Raw genomic sequence first — 23007 nt, 5'->3', positions numbered from 1 at the left:
ATACCGAACCGTTCTGTTTTTAAAATACCGTTTTCATACCGTACCGAATTTATATGGTATGATACGGTTATGGTTGGACAATTTGAAATGCAGTACGGTACCGGTATCAAAATACCGATACTGTACCGTATTGACACCCTTACCTATGAGTTCCAACATTGTGGCAGATCTCTTAACCCAGGGATCCCTTTCGGTTTCGGGCCTGAAAATTTGGCCTCTTTCCACTGATTGGTTGAGGGAGCTTTGTTCTTCAACCTCTCCTGCCCATTCTTAATGAAAGGTTTAGTTGCCCGAAAAAGAAAAAAATTTACCTTGTTTGTTTTATCTTAAAGAATTTTTACGTGTGGGTTCTTTTAGTGGACCATAAACTAATGCTGGTCCCCTTAATGCAATTTATATTACGTATGAATCCTAAGCAAACTAATTTTTTTTATGTGTGGGTTCTTTTAGTGGACCATAAACTAATGCTTAGTCCCCTTAATGCAATATATTACGTGTGGATCCTAAACAAACTAACACTGTTAGCCATCGTTAAATATATTGAAATTTCAAACGTGAAGGGACCAAAGTGCCCATCAGATTATTTAATACATTGTGTTTATATATGGTTTTAAAAAAAGATAATTGGTCATTAAGTGTTAATTATATGGTTAAAAAATTATATATTCAAAAAAAAAAAATAATAATAATAATAGAAAATATTAAATAACTTGAGGGGCATTTTGATCCCTTTACATTTGAAATTTAAATATAATTAACGGCAACTAATTGTATTACTGTATTAGTTTGATTAGGACCCATACGTAATATACATAATATATTGCACTAAAGAGACCCACAAGTAAAACTCTAAAATAAAAGAATATAAAAGAATTTATATATAGAAGCTTTCTTATACCAAAAAACAAGAAGAGTAGTGTAATGAACGGTTAAGATTATTTATCCCATTTAAAAGCACAAGATTACTCCGATCAGCAGGAATTTTGCGTGTTTTAAACTTTAAATATTCTCTCTTTTAATTAAAAAAATAAGAGGAAAAAGTACTTAATATTTCAACAATTGAAGTTGAGCGTTTGAGGAAGTAAGGAGGAAACGTAACAAGACAGTTTGCAGAAAGCATGGTAATCAGAAATTGAGTAAACAGATAGAATCGAAGAGAGCAATGGGTAACAAAATCGCGCGCACAACACAGGTTTCAGCATCAGAGTACTACCTTCATGATCTTCCATCGTCGTATAACGTTGTTCTTAAGGAGGTTCTAGGTCGTGGAAGGTTCCTTAAATCAATTCAATGCAAGCATGATGAGGGGCTTGTCCTCGTTAAGGTCTACTTCAAGCGTGGAGACTTCATTGATCTCAAAGAATATGAACGGCGCTTGTTTCAAATCAAAGAGACCTTTCGTTCTATTCAGAACTCTCATGTGTGGCCGTTCCAGGTTGGTAGTTGGTACTCTATTAATTCTAATCAAATTCCTTAATATATCTGTCAATCGACTAATTATTTTAAATTTCTCAGAAATTTCCTCTTATTGGGTTTTGAATTTCAATTTCCTCCTGTTTAATTTTGGTGGGTATGTGAGTATTTGCAGTATTGGCTTGAAACGGATAAAGCGGCTTATTTATTGAGGCAATATTTCTTCAATAATATTCAAGATCGATTGAGTACTCGTCCCTTCCTTAGTTTGATTGAGAAAAAGTGGTTGGCATTTCAGGTTAGTAAATTAGCCCCGGACTTCCTTTTTAGTTTGTTTATTTTAACCATTTTAACTATTTTGTGTTCTCTCGAGTTGTGTCTATGGCCTTGGTGTAGTGCTTTGACTAATATTGTTGTTGTGCAGTTACTATATGCGGTGAAGCAAAGCCATGAGAATGGTGTTTGTCATGGTGAGTTCACTCGACTGAGGCCAGTTAGATTTTTGTTCCTGAAGTTACTCTTTGGTTGACTTTTTTTAAGTGTTGTGCAGGTGATATTAAGTGTGAGAATGTCCTGGTCACTTCTTGGAATTGGCTTTACCTAGCTGACTTCGCTTCGTTCAAGCCCACTTACATACCTGATGATGACCCCTCTGATTTCTCTTTCTTCTTTGATACTGGAGGGAGAAGGCGATGTTATCTTGCTCCAGAGGTTGGCTGTTCCTAACCACTTGTAGCATCTCTCATAAAATGTATGACTTTTGTGCAATGTTTAGTTTCTTTAGAAACTCAATAATTGAGTTTTTATGAACGTCCAGTGAGAATTCATGTATCTTTAATGCAAGTGTATGTATTTGTCTCTGATTTCGAATTGCTAGGCTACTACATTGCCTTGATCGTGATATCCTTCTCTACCTTCTCTATTTTTTTCTCTTTAAGTAAAAAACTGTCTTCAATTTCTAACACAGCAACAACAGCAAGCCTTGTCCCAACTAAATGGGGTCGGTTACATGGGTTCTTGCCTTCCAATCATCTTCTTTTTTTTCTGGATGAATAAATAAATATAATAAACAGGAAACAAGAGAACAGGGTCTCTAATTAGGAGACCGATAAGAAGAGCTAAGACCCTAGGAGACAACAATTAGCATGTTCCTTAGGGAATCATCAACAAGGGGGTGGGGCATAGCTAACAACCTAGAAGATACATCAAAATAGATGGCATTCCAAATCCCGCTCTATATTTGGAGGTCTATCTCCGAAGATTGCGCTCCTACCAAAGGTGATGGATCAAGGCACAAAACACTAGCTTACCAATCCAATCGCAGATGGAATAGCTTGAAAAGTTTCTCAAAATCCAAGACCAATCTCGGAAGAACTCGTAGGATCACCTTGAACGGGGCCAAATGGAGGCTATGGTTTTTCTCTAGATAAATCTGGAGAAGGGGCAAGAAAAGAAAATGTGCTCAAGGTTCTCCAAACCGTTCCAGTAGAGGATGCAATTTGAGTTAGCAGGTATGTGGCGGTTAATAAGGAAGGATTGGGTGGGAAAGGCTTGGTTGAAGGCTCTCCAAAGGGTAAGGGAATGGCGGGGAATGTAACCTTTAAACGAAACCAATGGGGGCCAAAGGGGCTTGGGATTATAGGTTTTGAGAAGGTTCCAGGCTGATGAAGTGGAAAAGGATTTGGAGGGGGGAGGGAGCTGGTGATAGCGGGAAGAGATTCCCAAACCTTGTGTGAGAATGGGGAGGGGGAAGGAATCCAGGACCCATTTAAGATAAAGTTTGACAAGGGGTTGGATTTGGGGATGCAGGTGTCATAAATGATGCGGGGACCAAAGTGGTTATAGAGAATGCCTATCAGATGCCACGGATCAAAGCCAGAAGGAGGTGGAGGAGCCAGAAGAGATATAGGTAGAAATAGCAGAGATGGCGTGGGGTTGGAGCAGGAGAATTTTCCTCCAAACCCATGAAGGGTTGGAAGTCTTAGGTACAGTCCAGAGGGAATCAGATCGGAGATGAAAAGAGTTGACCCACCTAACCCAAATAAAATCATGCTTTGAGGCAATTTTCCAAATGAGTTTGAGGAGGCAGGCTAAGTTAACATCAGTGATCCGGCGGATTCCCAGGCCACCTTTAGAGGTAGGGCGGCAAATGGAAGACCAATTGATCGGGCGAATGAAGCATGCGGTGTCCTGCCCTTTCCAAAGGAAGGCACAAAATAAGGATTCTATAGTATGGATGGTAGATTTGGGAATGGAGAAGATCCCACACCAATAAAGATAGGTGGATTGAAACACAGAGCTGACTAGGACCGTTCTCCTTGCAAATGATAGAAGCTTACCCTTCCAGAGTTGCAGCTTCTTACGGATATTGTCAAGCATAAGGAGGCAGTGGTGACGAGTGAGTCTACCGGGGATAAGCGGGAGACCAAGGTAAACCACAGGAAAGGAGCTTGGCTTGAATCCCGAGAGCTAGAGGAGAAAGGCTTGGAGCTGATCAGGGACACCAGAGAGAAAAATGGTGGACTTGTCAAGGTTGACCCGAAGTCTAGAGAGGGATTCAAACTGCGAGGGGGCTGAGAGGATGGATGAGATGGATAGGTCATCAGCTTTAGAGAAAATCATGAGATCATCAGCAAAAGCAAAATGGGTGAGGTTGAGAGACTTGCACTTGGGAATGGGGGAATGAGGAGCTGGTCGGTCTTGGATTGAAGGATATGGGAGAGGACCTTTAAGGCGAGGGAGAAGAGATAAGGAGAAAGGGGGTAGCCTTGGCAGATCCCAACACGGGAGGGGAAGAAACCCGCCGGGGAGCCGTTGGCGATGATGGAGAAGCAGGGAGAAGAGATACAGGTTTTAATCCAATGGATGAAAGGGGGAGGGAAACCCATGGAGAAGAGAACATCACTAATGAAATCCCAACGAGTATAGTCAAAAGCTTTATGAAGATCAACTTTGAGGAGCGCAGCCGGGGAGTGAGAGGATCTATCAAAGCCACGGACAGCCTCCGCATAAAGGAGAATGTTATCTGCAATGCTACGACCCGAGATAAAAGCCGATTGATTCGGACTCACTAGGGATGGAAGCGCCTTTTTTAGCCTATTCGCTAGGATTTTGGAGATGAATTTGTAGAGGAGGTTATAGAGGGAGATGGGCTGGAAGTCAGAGAGGGAGGAGGCTCCTGGCTTCTTGGGGATAAGATAGAGGAAAGTTTGATTAATGGAGGATAGCTGAGAGGGGTTAAGGAAGAAGCTACGGATGGCATGGATAAGATCACTCTTAATGAAATCCCAGGAGGCTAGGAAAAACCCATACTGAAGCGATCAGAACCCCGGGCCTTATTGGGCTTGTGGGAGCAGATGGCAAGAAGGATATCTTCAAAGGATGGAATGGCGCAAAGAGAAGAGATGGAGGAGGAATTGATGAATTTGTTAATGAGGTTGGGGGAAGGGGGGGTGAGGAGGCAGAGAGGGGGGCGAGAGAAGGTTGTTGAAGAAGGAGACGATCTCAACCTTAATGTTGGTAGGATCAGAAATCCAGGTGCCATTATTGGTGATGAGAGAGGGGTTGAAATTGAAGTTATTTCGGGCTTTGAGGGATCGGTGGAAACAAGCAATGTTGGAATCCCCAAGCTCAAGCCATTTGATTTTGGCTTTCTGATGGAGGAATTTTTCTTCAGAGGAGAGCAGGGAAGAAAGCTCAGAGGAGAGGGATTTTTCCTCCTCAGCAAGAGTGGGGTTAGAAGGGTCATCTTGAAGGAGGGATTGGGTCAGATGAAGGCTTGAGCGATAGGAAGTGACTCTGTCCGAGACATTGCCGAAGGTAGAGGAGTTCCAAAAGCGGAGGGTTTCTTTGGTGTTGCAAAGCCTGCGGGCGAAAGCGACAAGAGGGAAAGAGTGACAATGGACATGCTTAGACTAGGCTTCCAGAATAGTGGGAACTAAAGAAGTGTTTGCCTTCCACATACCGAAGAATTTGAAAGGCAAAGGAGATGGAAGGATAGATTTGGACAAAACAGGGAGAGTGATTGGAAAGATTGGGGTTAGAGAAGGAAGCAGGGAAGAAGGGAAGGAGGAAAGTTAGGAATTGTTGGCAAGGAATTGATCAAGCTTAGAGGCAATTCGAGCCGGGCCCGAACGACGATTATGCCAAGTGAGGGGATGGCCTGACCAACAGAGGTCCACATTCCTGGAGTCATCAATGCAAGCATTGAAGTCATCCATCGCATTAGGATCTGGAGAGGAACCACCGACACGCTCGTGGGAAAACCTAGTAATGTTAAAGTCCCCACCAATACACCAGGGGATATTAGGGGAATCGGAGGAGATAGATCTATATCCTCCTAGAGAGGGGCGCGATCGGCGGCTTGATTGAAGCCATAGATAATGGTGAGGAGAAAGGGGGGGGGGGAAGGGGTTACCTAGGATGTTGAGATGCATAAGCTGGGGAGAAGATTGGAGGAGGGAGACTTGAAATCTCGAGGGATCTCAGAGAATCCAAATCCAACCATTGATGGAGGGGGAAGAGTTTGAGATGAAAGACCAAGATGGGGCAATGGACTGAGCAATCCGATAGGCATTATCCATTTGGACATGAGTTTCAAGAAGGACACAAAGAGGGACTTTAGCAGATTTGATGGTGTTTCTAACATCAGCTTGTTCAGCAAGGTCTTGAGACCCCTGACTTTCCAAATGAAGAAATCAAACATTGTTAATAGGGGGGCATCAATATCGCTGTGGGGGGAAGGGGCTGGGAGGAGGGAATTCTCACACAGAGGGGAAATGAGCGGCGATGATGTTTTAAATATATCAAGGTCAATGGATGAGGAGCTGGAAGAGGGGAAAAAGGCTTGAGGATGGGGAATGGGATAACGGGAGTGAAGGGAGGGGCAGGGTTATTGGCAGGAGGATTCTTGTTTAAAGGAGACAGAGGGTAAAGGGAGATGGGCTGGGGGTTATTTGAAGCCAAGTTGAGTGTTGAGTGGGGAGCGGGAGGGTTATAAGGTGATTTTTAACCAAGGCAGTGGGCTGCGATTAAGGTCGTGGGTGGAGTGCTGGTTTTTAGATTTAAGCTTTATGGGCTTGGGTGGAGGTGGGCTGGGGGTAGAGGTGTTAGGAAGCCTGCGAGGGTGAGTGAGGGGAGGCCCAATGTTGTTAAGAGGTTTGGGCCCATGGGTATTTGGCTTGGGGAGAAGGGGAGGGTTATGGGCTGTGGGTTATGGGCTTGGGCTGGCGGGATAGGGAAATGGGGATGGGCTTGGGTTGGCGGGACAAGGAAATGGGTAGGGTTTTAGGATTAGCGAGGGGTGATGAGGCTAGGGTTAAAATGGTAGTTTCAGCATAAGGCGATAAGGAAAGGTTATTTTCGGTGGTAGTGGAGGTTGAAGCAGAAAAGGGTTTTGGGGGTTGAATTTTCAGGAGGTCAGAATCTTTTGCAGAGGCGATAAGCATGGGTAAGGTTCAAAGATAGGCAGGGGGTTTGGTCTTCAGTTCAGGCCTTACCTTAACAAACGATCGATCAGAGGCTAGCGTGTCGTCAGGACCTTTGGTAACAGCAGCAAAGTTTTTGGAGCAATTCGATCCAATGGCTTCTGAGGAGTCAACTTTTTGAGAAGTAGGGTTTTGGCCTGCGGTGACAAAGGTGCAGGCAGGAGCAGCTTTCGGGAGTTCCTTCGAAGTTTAGGAAGTAGTGTTGTTCGCCGGCGGAGGGAGAACAGATCTTCTATTTCTCCGGTAGGTAACTTTAGGTTGCTTCTTTGAATCTTCGTCTTAACCGGCGACGGAAGCAGTGGGAGCAAGCGGAGGGTGCTCCGAGACTGTGACCCTTTCAAGGAAGTCAATGGTTCTTTAAGGAGTTTCGGTAACCAAGGGCATCGTCTCTTTTGGAACAGTGGTGGCATTGGGTGGAGTTGAAGAGGTATCATCTCTGATTGTGAGTGCCAGAGGATGTAGCTGCTTGAGCATACAAAAAACAGGTAGCTTCTTCATGACCAAAAGACGAGCAAAAATTGCAGCGGAGAGGAACCTAGTCATAGGCGATAATTTGTTCATACTTCAATCCATTATCGTTAGCAATTGAGACATTCGTAGGGAGAGGTTTCGAGGTAGGGAAGTCTACACACAAGCGTGCGTAAGAAAGCCTCTCCATCTTGATGGTTTTCAAGTCGGTGCGTAGGGGAATGCCAAGAGCAGAACCAATATGACTTAGACAATCGCAATTCCAAAATTCGAGAGGAAGACCAGGGAAGTTGATCCACAGGGGAAGAGAGTTTAAGTCGTCCCTGGATAGAGCAGTTGAAGGAGACCAAGGCTTGATGAAAACTTGGGACCTACCCACAGACCAAGGAGATCCTTCCAAAGCTTGGGCATGACAAGTCGGAGAAGAAAAATTGAACAGGAAGATTCCGGATTCCAGCAGGTAAGTGTCCATGAGTTCAGTTGCTTTCCATTGTTTGGTAAGGGAGGTTTTAATAATGTTAAGAGGGGGGATGTGACCAAGGAATTGGCTGATGACTGCAGACTTCCATCGGTCAATACTAATGGCAGTGGCGCCGGAGGGACAGTGAGCAATGGGGATGAGGTTGTTTGAGACAAGGGGGACGAAGGAGAGATTAAGATTTTTGACGGTGGGGTTGAGGTTTGAGAACAGGGAGTTCCAAGGTTTACCGAGGGGATTTGGGGGTTCAGGGGATGAAGAAGGAGGGTCAAGGGACGCCGGAGACAGGGAAGACATGGTTCTCAGGTCATCTTAGGGGGAACCTTTGCCTTCCAATCAACTTTGTTTGAGGCTATGCTAGATACAAGGCCTAAGCTATGCATATCCTTTCTCACCACTTCTTTTAAGTTTATCTTAGGTCTGCCCTTAGTTCTTCTAACTCCTTCAATCTACATTAAATCACTTCTCCATACAGGGGCATTTAAGGGCTTCTATTGAACATGGCACGGAGCTACTTGGTATTTTTGCAATATGGAGCTTGATCCTTGACAAGAGAAAATATGAAGAATATAATCAGATAAGAGTACTGGAATAAGGAAATTGATTTAAGGGCAATTTTCACAATTTGGGGAAGGGAAGGGAAAAGAATGCTGCCCAGTTGCATTTCCCATGTCCAGATACAAGGGGCTGTGACATGACCCCCCGATCCCCACCCCTAGTTGGATATCTGTATGCATTCTCCCATTGCTCTCCATGCTGGTGCAGTGGCTCCTAGCAGGGCAGTGGTCCTCCTCCCTTTGGGAAATTAGAGTTGATTAGTTGATCTATTCAGTATTCACATTTCCTCTTATACTGGATGTTCAGCCCAGGGAGGCCAAATGATACAGGATGGGCAAAAGAAATGCAGCTCTTAAGTTTTTTGGAGCTCACTCCTTTTTAAATCTTGTTATGGAAATATTTTCTTTTCTGGGTGGGGATGCTTACTAGACGCTTTCTACAGTGTTGGGCTATGGAACCTTTTGTATCATTAACATATGATGCAATTAACCTGACTTATCCTTTCATTATATACCTTAGAAATGAATACCTGTGTCATTTTTTTATAATGGCTAGTTGAGTCATGGATTATTGTTGTGCCTATTTGCATAGTGAATACACACACTTACGTTGGAGGATAATGCTCTATGCTTTATATCTAGTTTTCAAGGCTAAAGCTTTTGCTTTGCATGTCGTCTAATGATTTCTCCTGTTTCAGAGATTTTACGAGCATGGAGGTGAGACACAAGTTACACCAGATGCACCTTTAAGGCCATCTATGGACATCTTCTCTGTAGGGTGAGCAGTCTTTATCATAACATCCCTTCCCCCGATGAAAGTATAGTGATAGATATCATATACTATGAATGCGAGTTGTACCAGTTTTATTTTTATACCAATCTACGTGTTTTAGACAATTCGGTAGTAAATACATCAATAGAGAGTATACATTCCCTGATGTATAGAGCAACTTATCATCATGTATATGAAATTATGCACGAGTTGTACTTGGAGGTAATCTGCTTCTCGATCCATATTTTTAAATATTTTAAAATTTTCCATTCTGTCTCTACCATAAAATAAATTGGCTTGAAAATGGTTGAACATGACTTTTTTATACAAATTTATCGAGCAAATTACATGTATGACCCCTGATGTTGCTATCAGTTACTGCTACCACCTCTTGACATTTTTGAATTACAAAGCTCCCCCTACCATTTAAGGTTTGGGGTTAAGTGATGATGTAATCAGTAAGAACTTTAAAATGCCGATTTCACCCCTCCCTTCACCCAAAACACACAAATTTTCAGATCTCTTACCCTCCGAATGTCATCTTCCCAAATGGAAAGCAACATGCTAGAGCCAAAAGAAAAATTTTCAGGGATAGTCTCAACAATTTTACCTTGTATCCAAAAGAATTCCCTGAAAAACCTAGTAAGAACTAAGAATGTGTTCTGAAAATTGATTTGTTGCTTCTCATCTATTCCAGAATTTTTTTGTTCTTCACTTTATTCGCTTTCAGGGGTAATCTCTTGGGTTTTTTCATTCTTTGCTTTATCGGCATGGCTTCTAGGCCATCTTCTAATCCTCAGCGACAGAAACCTTTAGACAAGAAGCTTGACGGTTCTGGCTCAGTGGTCCTATGGCTTCTGATTTTCCATCCTACATGCTTCTTGAGAATGAGAATTTTATGGTCAAAGGCGAAAGCGGTGAAGATGCAGATTATAGGTTTGTAATGGTACAACAAGGAAGCCAACCCTTCTCTCTGAGAGTCATACAAGCAGGTGAAATGCCTAGGAAGAGGAGTAGAAGCAATGTGCAGCGTATGGCACCACCCTTATTCAATTGGAAGAGAAGCTAGGGAAGGAAAATCAGCAGGTGGTCCTTTGGGTATACTTGAATCCCAAGATGGCCTTTTGTTCATTGTTTTGTTTTTCAACCCTCAGATTCTATCACTTGCATTGTAGCGTGAACTTCTAAAATGGCTCCTTTGTTTTCTTCAAAACACAAACCCATAGACTTTTCGCTTCCTATGTAGAAAGGGGGTTGGGGGAGAAAGAAATTTGAAATGAGCTAGAGCTTCATGAGTGTGGAGCAACAGTTGAATGCCTCTGTGTGACTTGGGGTTAATTTGGGTTCTCAAGTATAAGAGGGCTAGTAAGAAAGGGTATTAGGTCCTTGCAACTTAAACTAAGAGGGGTAAGAAAGGGTATTCTGGTCTTTCATTATAAACTAATTTGTTAGTCAGCAGGGTGACATTTGTAATTTTAAATTCTAAGGTGTAGTAGCAGTAGTTGCTGGCAACTCAGGGGTTATATGTGTAATTTGCTCACATTACTTAATGCTGTGATTACTATACGGGATGTCAAGCTTTGAGTTTACAGATGACTACTAATAGAGTTGGGTGGTCAACAATAACAATATTTGTCTAAGTTCATTTGATGATGAAACAGGACTTCTTGTACTTTGACTTTATTTCATTGGGATAAGAGTAGTTGAGTTTGGGTCTCTATAATGAAATTAAAACTAGTGGTCAATGATAAATATGAACTCCTTTCTTGCAGTTGGACCACAGTGCCTAACTTGTCATTTGTATTGAATGTTATTAAATTCTTTTTTTTTAATAGTCCCCTCAGATAAGGATAAACAGGAACCTTGCAGGATGAATTATCATTATGCTAAGGTGTCCTTTCATATTCGAGAACAGATGATTTGGGCAAAAATGCCAAAGGTTAAAAGTGTCTCTTGTCACCCCCTTCTTGAGACTGTCTTGAAGTGAGACCTACACCTGGTTACACCTCTGTGTTTCTAAAATATAGAACATATGTTTGCATTTACATAATGCTCAAGGTTTAGTAAAAATTTCTGTTTGGTCAAGCAGTCAAGCATCTCCTTGATGAAAACAGCAAAGTATTTCCACTTGCTTTATCCTGTCATGCTGAATTGGTTGTGGGCAATACCATGGCAGATTTGCTATCACAGTACAACACCATAACAGGACTGGAGCTGATCAGAAAAGCAATACACAAGAGCATCATAACCACTTTTCCAAGGGAAGCACCAGCCATGGTAGGCTTTGTAACAGTACCCATAAGATATCCAATGAGGCCACAGGCAGCAATCAGAAGAGGAAAAAAGAAAAGAGAGACCATTAAATAGTTGCTCCCATCCAGTCTGACACAGCTAGTTAAGATTATGGAAAACTCAATGTGGTGTATTGCCACTCTTCCCTCCAATAGGTGCAGAGTTGGTACTACATCCCTGATCCACCTGACATGGTTTCAGGGTGAAGATCTAGGAGTCCAAAAATTTGATAGAAAAGAGCAAATGAGGGATCGAAAGGGACACCAAAACCTATGTAAAGTCAATCAAGGTTCAAACTCAATCAAAGCCTCAAAACCCTGAAATAGTAGAAAGGTAGAAAAGAGAGCCTAATAGACAAAACAGCGAAGAGAGAGAGGTTGCAATGGCTAGGTTCTGGGGTTTAGACCAAGAGTCCTGAGAGTGGTTCCTGCTCTGAAACCATGAAGAAAGAGAGAATCGGGGGGAAAATTTATGTGTGTTTTGGAATTACGGATATGCGGAAAGAGCTTGAAAACTCACATTACAACAAGATATATCTGTTGACTGTTAGAATTTAGAATCCTAACTGATCGTGAAAATGCATCTGAGATCCAGTTGCCAGTCGCTTAATGAATAATGTAATAGAGGAATTGCCCTAAAAATCAGTCACCTGAAATCATACAAATGTTTGGAAAGAAACATCAGATTTGTTTTTCGGCATGTTGTTTTTCTACTAAGTGGCATTTTGTGAACATATGTTCAGCAATAATGTGTGAACAAGCTGTACAAGAACTCACTTATGTTTAGCCTTCATTATAGTGGATGAGGTTGTAATAACCTATCCAGTTATATAAACACTAAATTGTGACTGGGCACAATGGTCAGAAGGGACATACACACTTGCCATAATAACTGATGGTCAATCTTGGTGCTTTTTGCACCTTTGAATGTGGAAGAATGTGAAACTAGATAGACATGAATATGTTGGTTGCTAGTTGCTTCCGAATTCAGAGTCTTTTCTTTGTTGTTGAAAATGCATCAAGGTCTAGGTGCTTCAAGGTATAATATTTGTACTCATTGTCCTCGAAATTTGTCACTTGAAATGTAGTACATTTTTTTTTGGGGAAACAAACTGATGGATTTCTAGAAATCAGTCAGAGCTATGGCTTGCAAAGAATCCAAAATATTTTGTATTGCTAGCCTACTGGAATCTATCAATCGATCAGTAGAGAGCTTCCAAAAGATTTTTGATAACAAAGAGAAATGTTTGAAGGATTTATCCCCATATAACAACAATGTGTTGAGCCTTAAACATTTCCTTCTGCCAATATTTTTTTAAATCATGGAACAGATGGAGTATTTTTGGGTAATTCAACTGCCAATAACGCCATGGGATCTCAGAGATGACCTAGAGAGATCTTACGTGCCGGCCATCTCTCTGAGTTGCTTTTGTCAAACCAGATGCCTTCATGCTATTATAATAACTGTGAAACTGCTGCATCTGTCATTGCAGACATCTTGATTTAACATTGTCCCTAGTTATGGATTATTTGAAACGCATAATTCTTTCAGATCTCTGCTCTTTAATATTCTTACCTTTCCAGGTGTGTGATTGCGGAGCTTTTTCTTGAAGGACAGCCATTGTTTGAATTATCCCAGCTACTAGCTTATAGGAGAGGGCAATATGATCCTAACCAGCTTCTTGAAAAGGTAGTTTTCTTTTTCTATGCTTCTTTTCTGGTGTAATTTTCGAAGGAATTTCGGGGTTATTTCATTATTGCTTTTTTTTTATTCAGTAGCAGTCGTTCCTGGTGATCATATATTTTCTTGGCTTTTTTTTTTCATATATATATATTTTTTTATTTTTGTAGATCCAGGATTCTGGAATCCGCAAGATGATTCTTCATATGATCCAGTTGAACCCAGAGTCACGGCTTTCTGCTGATAGCTACTTGCAGGATTATGCTTCTGTTGTGTTCCCAAACTACTTCTCACCATTTCTTCATAATTTCTTTTCCTGCTTGATCCCCCTCGATTCTGATACTAGGGTAAGGAATTTCTGCTAAATTGATTTCTCTAAAGAAGAAATGCACAGCAGCAAAATAATGCTTCTCTGCTACAATCTCCCCCCCCCCCCCCCTCCTCCTTAGATTGCAGTGACACAGGGTGCCTTTCATGAGATACTTAGGCAAATGATGAAGACCAAGGAAACTGAGGAGATCGGTTCCCTATCATGCAAGTCTTCCAGTACCCCAACTGATAGGAATCTCCAGAAGATAGGTAATGCAAAACAGTACTTGAATTCATCAAAGGAGTTATTGAAGAAGAGTGTGCCAGATAACAGCTTGTTGAGTGATCAGCTTCAGCTTCTTGGTGATGTCAATGCACTCCTTCGGGATGTAGAACAGAGTAAGCGCTATGAGCTGGAATCTGAAAATTGCCATAGCATTTCTTTGGGGAACTCTGATGCAAGAAATTCTGCAACTCCTCAAAACCCAAAGAACGGCCAGAAAGAATCTCCAGCAGATCTTTTGCATACTTCCTACAATGGGCTGAAGGTCAGGGATCACCCCTATTTCAGAAAGATTACAAAGAGTGACTTGAATGGATTGATATCTGAATATGATAATCAATTGGATACTTTTGGGATGCCTTTCTTTACAGTAACCCAACACAATATGAGCTGTGAAGGTATGGTGTTGATTGCATCACTGCTATGTTCCTGTATACGTAGTGTCAGGTTGCCACAGTTGAGAAGGGGAGCTGTACTACTACTGAAGTCGTCTTCCTTATATATTGATGATGAGGACCGTTTGCAGCGTGTGGTTCCATATGTCATTGCAATGCTTTCTGATGCAGCTGCAATTGTGCGTTGTGCTGCCCTGGAAACTTTGTGTTGCATTCTGCCATTAGTCCAAGAATTCCCTCCTAGTGATGCAAAGATTTTTCCCGAATATATTCTTCCAATGCTGTCTATGCTTCCAGATGATCCAGAGGAAAGTGTGCGGATTTGTTATGCTAGCAATATCTCCAAGGTTGCATTAACTGCATTCCGTTTTTTAATTCGATCCTTAAGCTTAAGTGAGGCAGGGGTTCTTGATAAACTCAGTACAACCCCAAAATCATCAGTTCCATCATCTGAACATCTGCAGACTGAGAGAACTAATGCACAACTTTCTCAGTTGAGGTTCTCAATCGCTGATGTGGTTCAGGAACTGGTTATGGGCCCAAAGCAAACTCCAAATATCAGGAGAGCACTCCTATATGACATTGGTAATCTTTGTTGCTTCTTTGGCCAGCGGCAGAGTAACGATTTTATGTTACCAATCCTCCCCGCTTTTCTAAATGATCGAGATGAACAGCTAAGGGCAGTTTTCTATGGCCAAATTGTGTTTGTCTGCTTCTTTGTAGGTCAAAGAAGTGTCGAGGAGTATCTTTTACCATATATTGAGCAAGCCTTAAGTGATCCAGTGCAGGCTGTTATTGTTAATGCATTGGAATGCTTAACCATGCTGTGCAATAATGGTTTCTTGAGGAAGAGGATATTGCTTGAAATGATTAAACGTGCATTGCCATTACTGTGCTATCCTAGTCAGTGGGTAAGGAGATCAGTTGTCACTTTCATTGCAGCTAGCAGTGAGTGTTTGGGTGCAGTGGACTCCTATGTTTACCTAGCTCCTATTATACGCCCTTTCCTCCAAAGACAGCCTGCATCTCTAGCTTCTGAAAAGCCTCTTCTTTCATGCCTCAAGCCTCCTGTTTCAAGACAGGTATTCTACCAAGTCTTAGAAAATGCCAGGAGTTCGGACATGCTAGAGAGACAGAGGAAAATATGGTATAACTCATCTGCACGGTCAAAGCAATGGGAAACAATAGAGGACAAGAGGGTAGTGGGGGAGTTAGATCCCATTAAGAGCTGGTCAGGCAAGCCACCTGATTTTCAGGGTCATAAGCCTGCCAGCAGTGCCATGCAGCAAGCTGGGGTGTCTGATGGTGATGACAGTGATGCTAAATTGAGGGCAATGGGAAGCATCATGCCTAGCGCTTCAAGCACTGTGGGTATTCATGATCCTCTGTCCCCGGAAAAGATGCAGTTTTCTGGCTTCATTTCTCCGCACATTGGTGGTGGAAGTGGTTCAGTTGGTGATGGATCATCTGAAGGAATACCTTTGTACTCCTATAACATGGACAAAGGAGCAAATGGAGCTGCACCTGCTGGATCTGATTCTGCATTACAGTGGAACAACTTTGGAATTGGTTCATCGTCAATGCCTTGGGTAGACCCACTAAATAAATCCTTTGGCTTAGCTAATTCATCTGTGGCACCTAAGCTTGTTTCAGGCTCCCTAAGCATTACTAATGGTTCTAGACAGTTTTACAAAGTATTACGGGAAGCAGAAGGGAGAGAAAATGATCAAACTGTCTACATCACCAACAAGTTTCAAGATATGGGATTGTCTGGTTTAAAAGGAAGTTCTGTTAGTGTGGAGGATGCCCCTTCACCATCTGATGCAACAGGATTGACATCTTTTGCCCGAGCATCATCACTTTCAGACAATGGTTGGAGGCCTCGTGGGGTTCTGGTGGCCCATCTCCAGGAACACCGTTCTGCTGTCAACGACATAGCCGTTTCATCTGATCACGGCTTTTTTTTAAGTGCGTCTGATGATTCTACTGTGAAAGTATGGGATACAAGGAAGCTGGAAAAGGACACCTCTTTCAGGTCAAGGCTGACTTACCCTTTAGGGGGAAGTCGAGCACTGTGTGCTACAATGTTACGTGGGTCTGGACAAATTGTCGTAGGAGCATGTGATGGAATGATACATATGTTCTCCATTGATCACATTTCCAGAGGGTTAGGAAGCGTTGTTGAGAAGTATTCAGGTATTACTGACATTAAAAAAAGGGAGGCTGGGGAAGGAGCTGTTCTCAGCCTGTTGAACTATACAATGGATGGCTATCCCAGTCAGACAATTATGTACAGCACCCAGGGTTGTGGGATCAATCTTTGGGATACAAGAATAAATTCAATGTCATGGACATTGAAAGCAGTTCCTGAGGAGGGCTATGTATCTTCTCTGGTAACAGGCCCATGCGGAAACTGGTTTGTATCTGGGTCTTCAAGGGGTGTGCTTACTCTCTGGGATTTGAGGTTCCTTCTACCTGTTAACACATGGCAATATTCTCTGGTATGCCCTGTAGAGAAAATGTGTCTGCTTGTACCACCTCCAAATGCTCCCAGGTCTGCTACTACGGAAAGACCACTGATATATGTAGCTGCAGGTAGTAATGAAGTTGCCCTCTGGAATGCAGAGAATGGTAGCTGCCATCAGGTACTTGAGAGAAAGTTTAGCTTTTCTGGCTATTTTGAGGTTCTAAAGAAAAATTAAAAGATTTTCTAAGATATGCTACCTTATACTTTTATTTTCTGGTGTAGGTACTACGAGTGTCAAACAATGATTCTGATGCTGAAAGCTCTGGCCTGCCTTGGGCATTGGCCAGGCCTCCCAGCAAGTCTGGTTCTAAACAAGATATGAAAATTGATGTCAATCCTAAGTACCGAGTCAATGAGTTGAATGAACCTCCAGGTCGTCTTCCTGGTATTCGTTCAATGCTTCCCTTACCTGGAGGAGATCTGTTAACAGGGGGAACTGACTTGAAGATCCGTCGCTGGGACCACTGCAGGTGTCTGTTGATTCCTTTCCCTTCCCAGAATTTCTTGTTGGATATCTGTACATATGTTCTAACTCTTCATAATTGTGTTGCAGTCCTGATCGCAGTTATTGTGTTTCTGGGCCATCACTGAAGGGCATTGGAAATGATGAGATTTATGAAACCAGATCTAGTTATGGGGTGCAAATCGTGCAGGTATGTGAAAAGAAATGGTCAGATTCGTTGAAGAGAATGTGTGGTTGTTTTAGTTTATTCTTGGTGAAGCTGGAATGGGACCAGCAACGTCTGTTTCCAACCCCTTCATGTTGGTACCTGCTTGTTTTAAAATAAACTTAATGACAATCAACCAGCAACCCAAGTCTAACTTGGCAAAGCCGTCCAATTGGTTGATGCTATTGAGAGACTTAATCACAATGGTCTCGTATACGATGTTGGGTAACAACTCAACTGTTAATTACATCACTGGGCTTCATCGTATTTGCATGTAATTTGACCTATTTTTTGGTAGAATTCTCCTGCTCCATTTTTTTTTTAATGAATCATGTTGACCACTTCCTCTTAAAAAGCCAGAATAATAAGTTGGGTGAGTTAATATCCCCCTTCTATAATAATAGCTGTCGGGTGAATTGATATTCCCCTTCTATAATAAATAGCTGTCTAATCCTTATCCAGCTTGGTCCATTTTACTGAATCAGTAAATGTTCTATGGTTACCTAGATTAAAAGGTTGGCGTAAGACAATTAACAGTAGATTTTTTTTTTCCTGCTGCAACTGCATAGTCTTATATGGATAACCTTCTTTTTGAGATGGAATTATTACCTTGAGTTTTTGAAACAGTAGGGACTTGGTAGGTTTCTGAAACAATGGGGTGTAATAGCGGTGAATCCCTACATTTTAATGTTAGGCTTTGATATAGCCTCAGTTGGATTGAGGAAGGTCCATGTAGAGGATCTTAAACTAGAACCAGCTTGAAATTGGACTTGTTAGGGTTTCAAAACAGGGAATTGGAGAATTAGGTTTCTAGGTTTCTAGGTTTCATGCTGGGGTGAAACTTGATTCAAGTGGGGTTTGGGCTGAGGGTGTGGTTCAATCCAAAATTGGGACAATTGTGATGAATAAATTTCAAACCCGAAAATTTGGGGCAGTTGAGAAGAAGTAGAACTTGTTGGTCAATGGGATTTTGGTGGGAGTCAGGGGCTAGGTTTTGGATTTGAGTCTATGAGCTGTGATTAAGATGCTGTCCTCCATGAATTGATTCTTATGGTTAGAATGAGAAAATTGGTAAGAGTTGCAGGTTTGAGGTTTTCAATGAAGTTACAGTTCCAATGGATAGATGAGGCAGCAAACTTGATCGAATGTGGCATATTATTGGGGGATCCTATGGTTGAATGAGTGAAGGGAATTATGGTTGGAAGTTCTGAAATTCAGATTTATCAGGTTAGGGTTCTGTGAAATTTGAACTCAGCAAAACATGGAAATTTCCAGGGTTTGGGGATCGATGTAAGGGGCTTTTTGGATCAATAATCAGTGTGCGATGGGGGTCATTGGTTGGAATTTGAATTTCTTATAATGAGAATAAGGCTGGGAGCTTGGGGAATCAATTCGGGTTTTAGGGTAGCAGGAAAATTAAAGAAGAAAGAGGAGGTTACAGAAGGGGAATTGATCCTTTAAAAGGACTTACTACTATTTCTGTTCTTCAGCAGCAGTGAGCATTTAGGGATGATGATAGAAGACTGATTCCACCATCAGTTAAGAGACTGGACTTCAACCTCCAACTCCAAGTCAGTGATTTGGACTTGTAAACCAAGAAGCATGCAACCTGGACTTAGACAGCATGCTTCAGCCTGGATTTCAAACACTAGAGAAAAGTCATGCAGGAGTGAGACACTGCCGCAGCGTGCTTGAGCAAAACCAATATAACCTAGTTTAATTTTACTCATTTACTAAAAGAGCAAATTTTACTGGCACCCCAAAATGGAGGCCTTAAAGCACTGACACCCCACATGTTAAAAACACAAAGTCCTATCGTAGAATGGTTAGTTATATTATTGCAAAGACTACTATACCCTGACTATTCTCCAAGAAATCTTACTATTCATCCAAAAAAAAAAAAGACATAACCTGTGCACAACCGTCAACCGCTTCCATGGACACCGCTTGTGTTTTATAAGGAAAGCAGCGCGGTAACACCTCTGCAACAAATCAAAACACCCGCAAAAACCATTGGAAATCTCCCTACTTCCCTGTTTGACTCTCAGAAAAAAACCAGATCATCTCTACCCGCTCCCACAACACCAGGGGAGAGCCGAGTCGACGCTAGGTTAAAATACAAATTGAGGATATAAAGACACCAAGCCAAAGGTGGAGAACCAAAAGAGTAGGTAATAAACGATGAGCACGGAGATAAGATATAGAGGAGCGGGATGATTCATCAGATTACCGCAGAGGAATGAGGCTGCAGAGAAGAACAACGAGCCCCTGCAAATGCTGTAATCGAGGGAGAATCGGGACCTTCCATGGTTGGAAATCTATTTTAGGATGGTCAATCGCCAAAACAGCGAAGTATGAAGCATTAAGCTGCTGAAATGCGCCGAAATCTGAAATTGGTAATAGAGGGCACATGGGACTAGAGCCTCTCAAATTATCAAGAATTGAAATGAAAGAAGAAGGGCGGAAAACCCCACGAAATGGCGGAAGATTGCTTCCAACCAAGCATCCCATGCCTATAGGCTACAACCTAAACCCAGCCCCGAATCTCCTGGAAGTTACCAGCCAAATCCTACCACACCTAAAGGTGCCACCAAAACCACCACGGACCCGAAGTAGAAACCGACACCTGAACTCCACCTCCTGATCAAATCCAAAACATGAAATGGATCTGCAGAAGTTTAGATGATGAACCAGGGGTGATGGTAACGCTGCTATAAATGGTGGGAAGGGCATGAGGATGTTGGAACCTACGACATCCAATGGATGCAATGTCATGATGTCCCAAGAGGGACAGGACCGCACCAAAAGCTGGGAAGATTGGAATCGTAGGAAGCATCATAAGGGAATCAGTATGGAAAACAGTGGCAGTTCGTGAAGGGGGCCAAGCCGAACAGAAACACCGCCCAGAAAGGGAAACATGGAGGGCGGATGTGATGCGAAACCCGAGCCGCCGGGGACATGTCAAGAGTAACCAACCGAGGAAAGCTCATAAACAACAACACGGACAGGGATGAGTGCCCCAAGGACCGAGACCGGGCCCGAGATACGAGCAAGGCCCAAAGCACGAGATCGAAGAAGCCGAGTGCCAGAACGAATCGAAGAGAACACGCGAAGACGGGACAAACCGAGACAAGATGGGAACGAAGGAGGAAGCGCACACGACGGAGAGGAGGGGAGATGGAGAGCGCGACATGGAAGGAACGAGACGGAGCCAAAGAGGCCGAATCAAGGGACAATGGCACGCGGGAAGCAAAGGATTGGGAATGGGGTGATTTAAACTCCCGGTAAGGGCAATTTGGAATAAAGAAAGAAACAGGGACAACGACTAACGAAGGACTCAGGTTAAGAATGGGGTGTCCGTGTTTTTAAACATAAAGTGGGGTGTCGGTGCTTTAAGGCCCCATTTTGGGGTGCCAGTGCAATTTGCTCTTACTAAAAAGACGAGGCCTTGGGCAATTACAAGTTCAAAGTAAACAAAACACTACGTCTTTGCTATGTGTGTAGAGTTGTGGACCCTAAATATAATTCTTATTGAGCCACATGACTTTTAAGTGATCTAATGACCTCAAAAAAAAAAAAAAAAACTATGAATAAATTAAAATGAACCATGATGTAACCAGTTCAACTTTAAAGCATAAATTAAACTAATTAAATAGACCTAAATTTGTTCTCAAATTTAGTACTGATCTTAAGGGGCCATATGGGATGTTTATTGCCAAGTAAGCAAAGGGCCCGACCCTAGGCTTATTCCTTGGAAAACGGGGCCAGTTTGGTCCTGAATCTGCATCAGGCTTTCTCCAGCTTCATCTTTTCACTGGCAGTCTTGTGATTTCATTGCAACTATGACTGCTTATCTTGTTTCTTAAGTAATCTCATGTTGTCTTATCTTTGAGATCTTCAAGTTGCTTAAATTCATCATGTTTGGTACTCATCCATTTTCTGATTTGAAGACAATGACTTTTGCAATGCTTAATTATTGGTTGCTCATTTGGGACAGGAGACTAGCAGAAGACCTCAAGCAGCCAAGTTAACAACAAAAGCTCTCCTGGCTGTTGCTGCCACGGATTCTGCAGGTTGTCACCGTGACTCTGTGCTTTCTTTGGCTTCTGCCAAGTTGAACCAAAGGCTGTTGATATCTGGTAGTAGGGATGGTGCTATCAAGGTCTGGAAGTGAAAAGGTCCGAGTACGAACAAATATGTCAGATCACGCAACATTGTAGATAAAATTGTTAGTTACACATGTATAGTATGGTCCGAAGATATAGAGAGTTCTTACTTCCCACTTCACTTCTCACACAGTTTGACATTGGTTTCATATTTGTGGTTGTAAAATTTCTGGGTTATTCCTTCCCAGCTTGTATAGAATGTTCTGGGTGGAAACCAACAATCTGAAAACGATGATGTGGGGAATATCTTTTAAATTAAAAAAAGAAAAGAAAAAAGTTTCTGGTAAGCAATTTCACAACAGCAGTAAGAAAGATACACCGTGAAGTGAATGCATAATTTGGTATGTTTTCTAATGTTGTAATCCAAATGCTACAGGGACCAGCAGGGAGTCTTAAAAGGGTTGTGTTTAAAGAAAGCAGGTCAGTAGCTACATCAATAGAATTACTGATTGACTGCTCAGTGCAATATCTTCAGTATTTAGATCATTGAACAAGTTTCTTAGAAGCTAGCGTAAGATTGCATTGCATAGCAAAATTCCTCTCAACCTCCCCCCCCCCCCGCAGGTGGACTCCGCTTGTGGGGAAGCCTTCAGCACCGGGTTCATAGTAGCATTGGAAAACCACTTTTTTTGGTTTGACATTTGGATACCACACCCTATTTAAGTCCCAGCTAACTCTTTTAAAGGGGTACTAAAGACGAATCCAAGTCACCCCTCTTTGTGGGTTGTGTTTAATGTTGTCCTCGACCTTCTACGCCACACATTTGGGTGGAAGGTGCACATCTAAAACCTAACGAGGTAGGAAGCCCCCTCGTCTTTTGTATAGCATATTTTCTTTTTGTCATTTTTATGCTTCAACTTTCTACCCTTCACATTTCTGTTCCTGTTATAGTGCATGGTGTTGACTTTAGGTGCTTAATTTGCACTTCAATTTTCAAATTTGTAGATCTTCAAAGATATCAAGGAACAAGTACTTGACCAAAGATAGAGCAGTAAGAAGTACAAGAACAGATTGGAAAAGGGGCTTTTGGTTCTGCTCTTCTTGTGAGGCATAAAATTGGTATGTATTAATGTTTTCAATGCTTTTGGTTCTGCTCTTCTTGTAGTAATGTACTATTTGTTGAATGCATAATTCTCTCTGGATCCTTAATTCTTGTTTTATTTACACCTTTTTTCTGTTAGGTTACTGATTTACTTTGTTATGACCTAGGTATCATCTCAACAGAGTACCATTTCTAACAAATAAAATCTCACAATAAAGTTCAGTTCTTTTCCTTTTTTATTATTTTTGTTGTTGTTGGGGCGATTTTTTTATTCTTCCTGGGGGGGGGGGGGGTGGAAAAATCCCATAAAGAAAGCTTGGAAAAATCAGAAAGACATTCTGCTAATGTTTTGGCCATAAGTTTCCCTAATCATAATGATTAGGTAGATTTTGAACCATCAAAGAAGTAACTGATGCTAGTAGGCCCAATGCATGAGAGGGTATTGATCAAATTTGAGTCTGAAACTCGACA

General features: G+C 42.1%; 1 protein-coding gene across 1 annotated transcript; it reads left to right on the top strand.

Moving 5' to 3' along the window:
- The first annotated feature begins 1055 nt into the window (after positions 1-1055).
- On the top strand, positions 1056-22034 carry LOC149019716 (serine/threonine-protein kinase VPS15-like). The gene is made up of 11 exons (XM_089153683.1): positions 1056-1435; positions 1589-1711; positions 1838-1883; positions 1964-2124; positions 9101-9180; positions 13050-13155; positions 13317-13493; positions 13596-16778; positions 16883-17130; positions 17214-17313; positions 21326-22034. Exons 1-11 carry the CDS (start codon positions 1163-1165, stop codon positions 21500-21502), a joined length of 4674 nt encoding a protein of 1557 aa, XP_089009809.1. The 5' UTR covers positions 1056-1162; the 3' UTR covers positions 21503-22034.
- The last annotated feature ends 973 nt before the right edge of the window (positions 22035-23007 follow it).

Source organism: Hakea prostrata, chromosome 4 (assembly GCF_041222555.1).
Source record: "Hakea prostrata isolate BN-2017 chromosome 4, UWA_Hpros_2, whole genome shotgun sequence".
Classification (NCBI taxonomy): Eukaryota; Viridiplantae; Streptophyta; class Magnoliopsida; order Proteales; family Proteaceae; genus Hakea; species Hakea prostrata.
The sequence above is the reverse complement of the archived record's forward strand: the minus strand, read 5'-3'. Positions and strand labels throughout refer to the sequence as shown.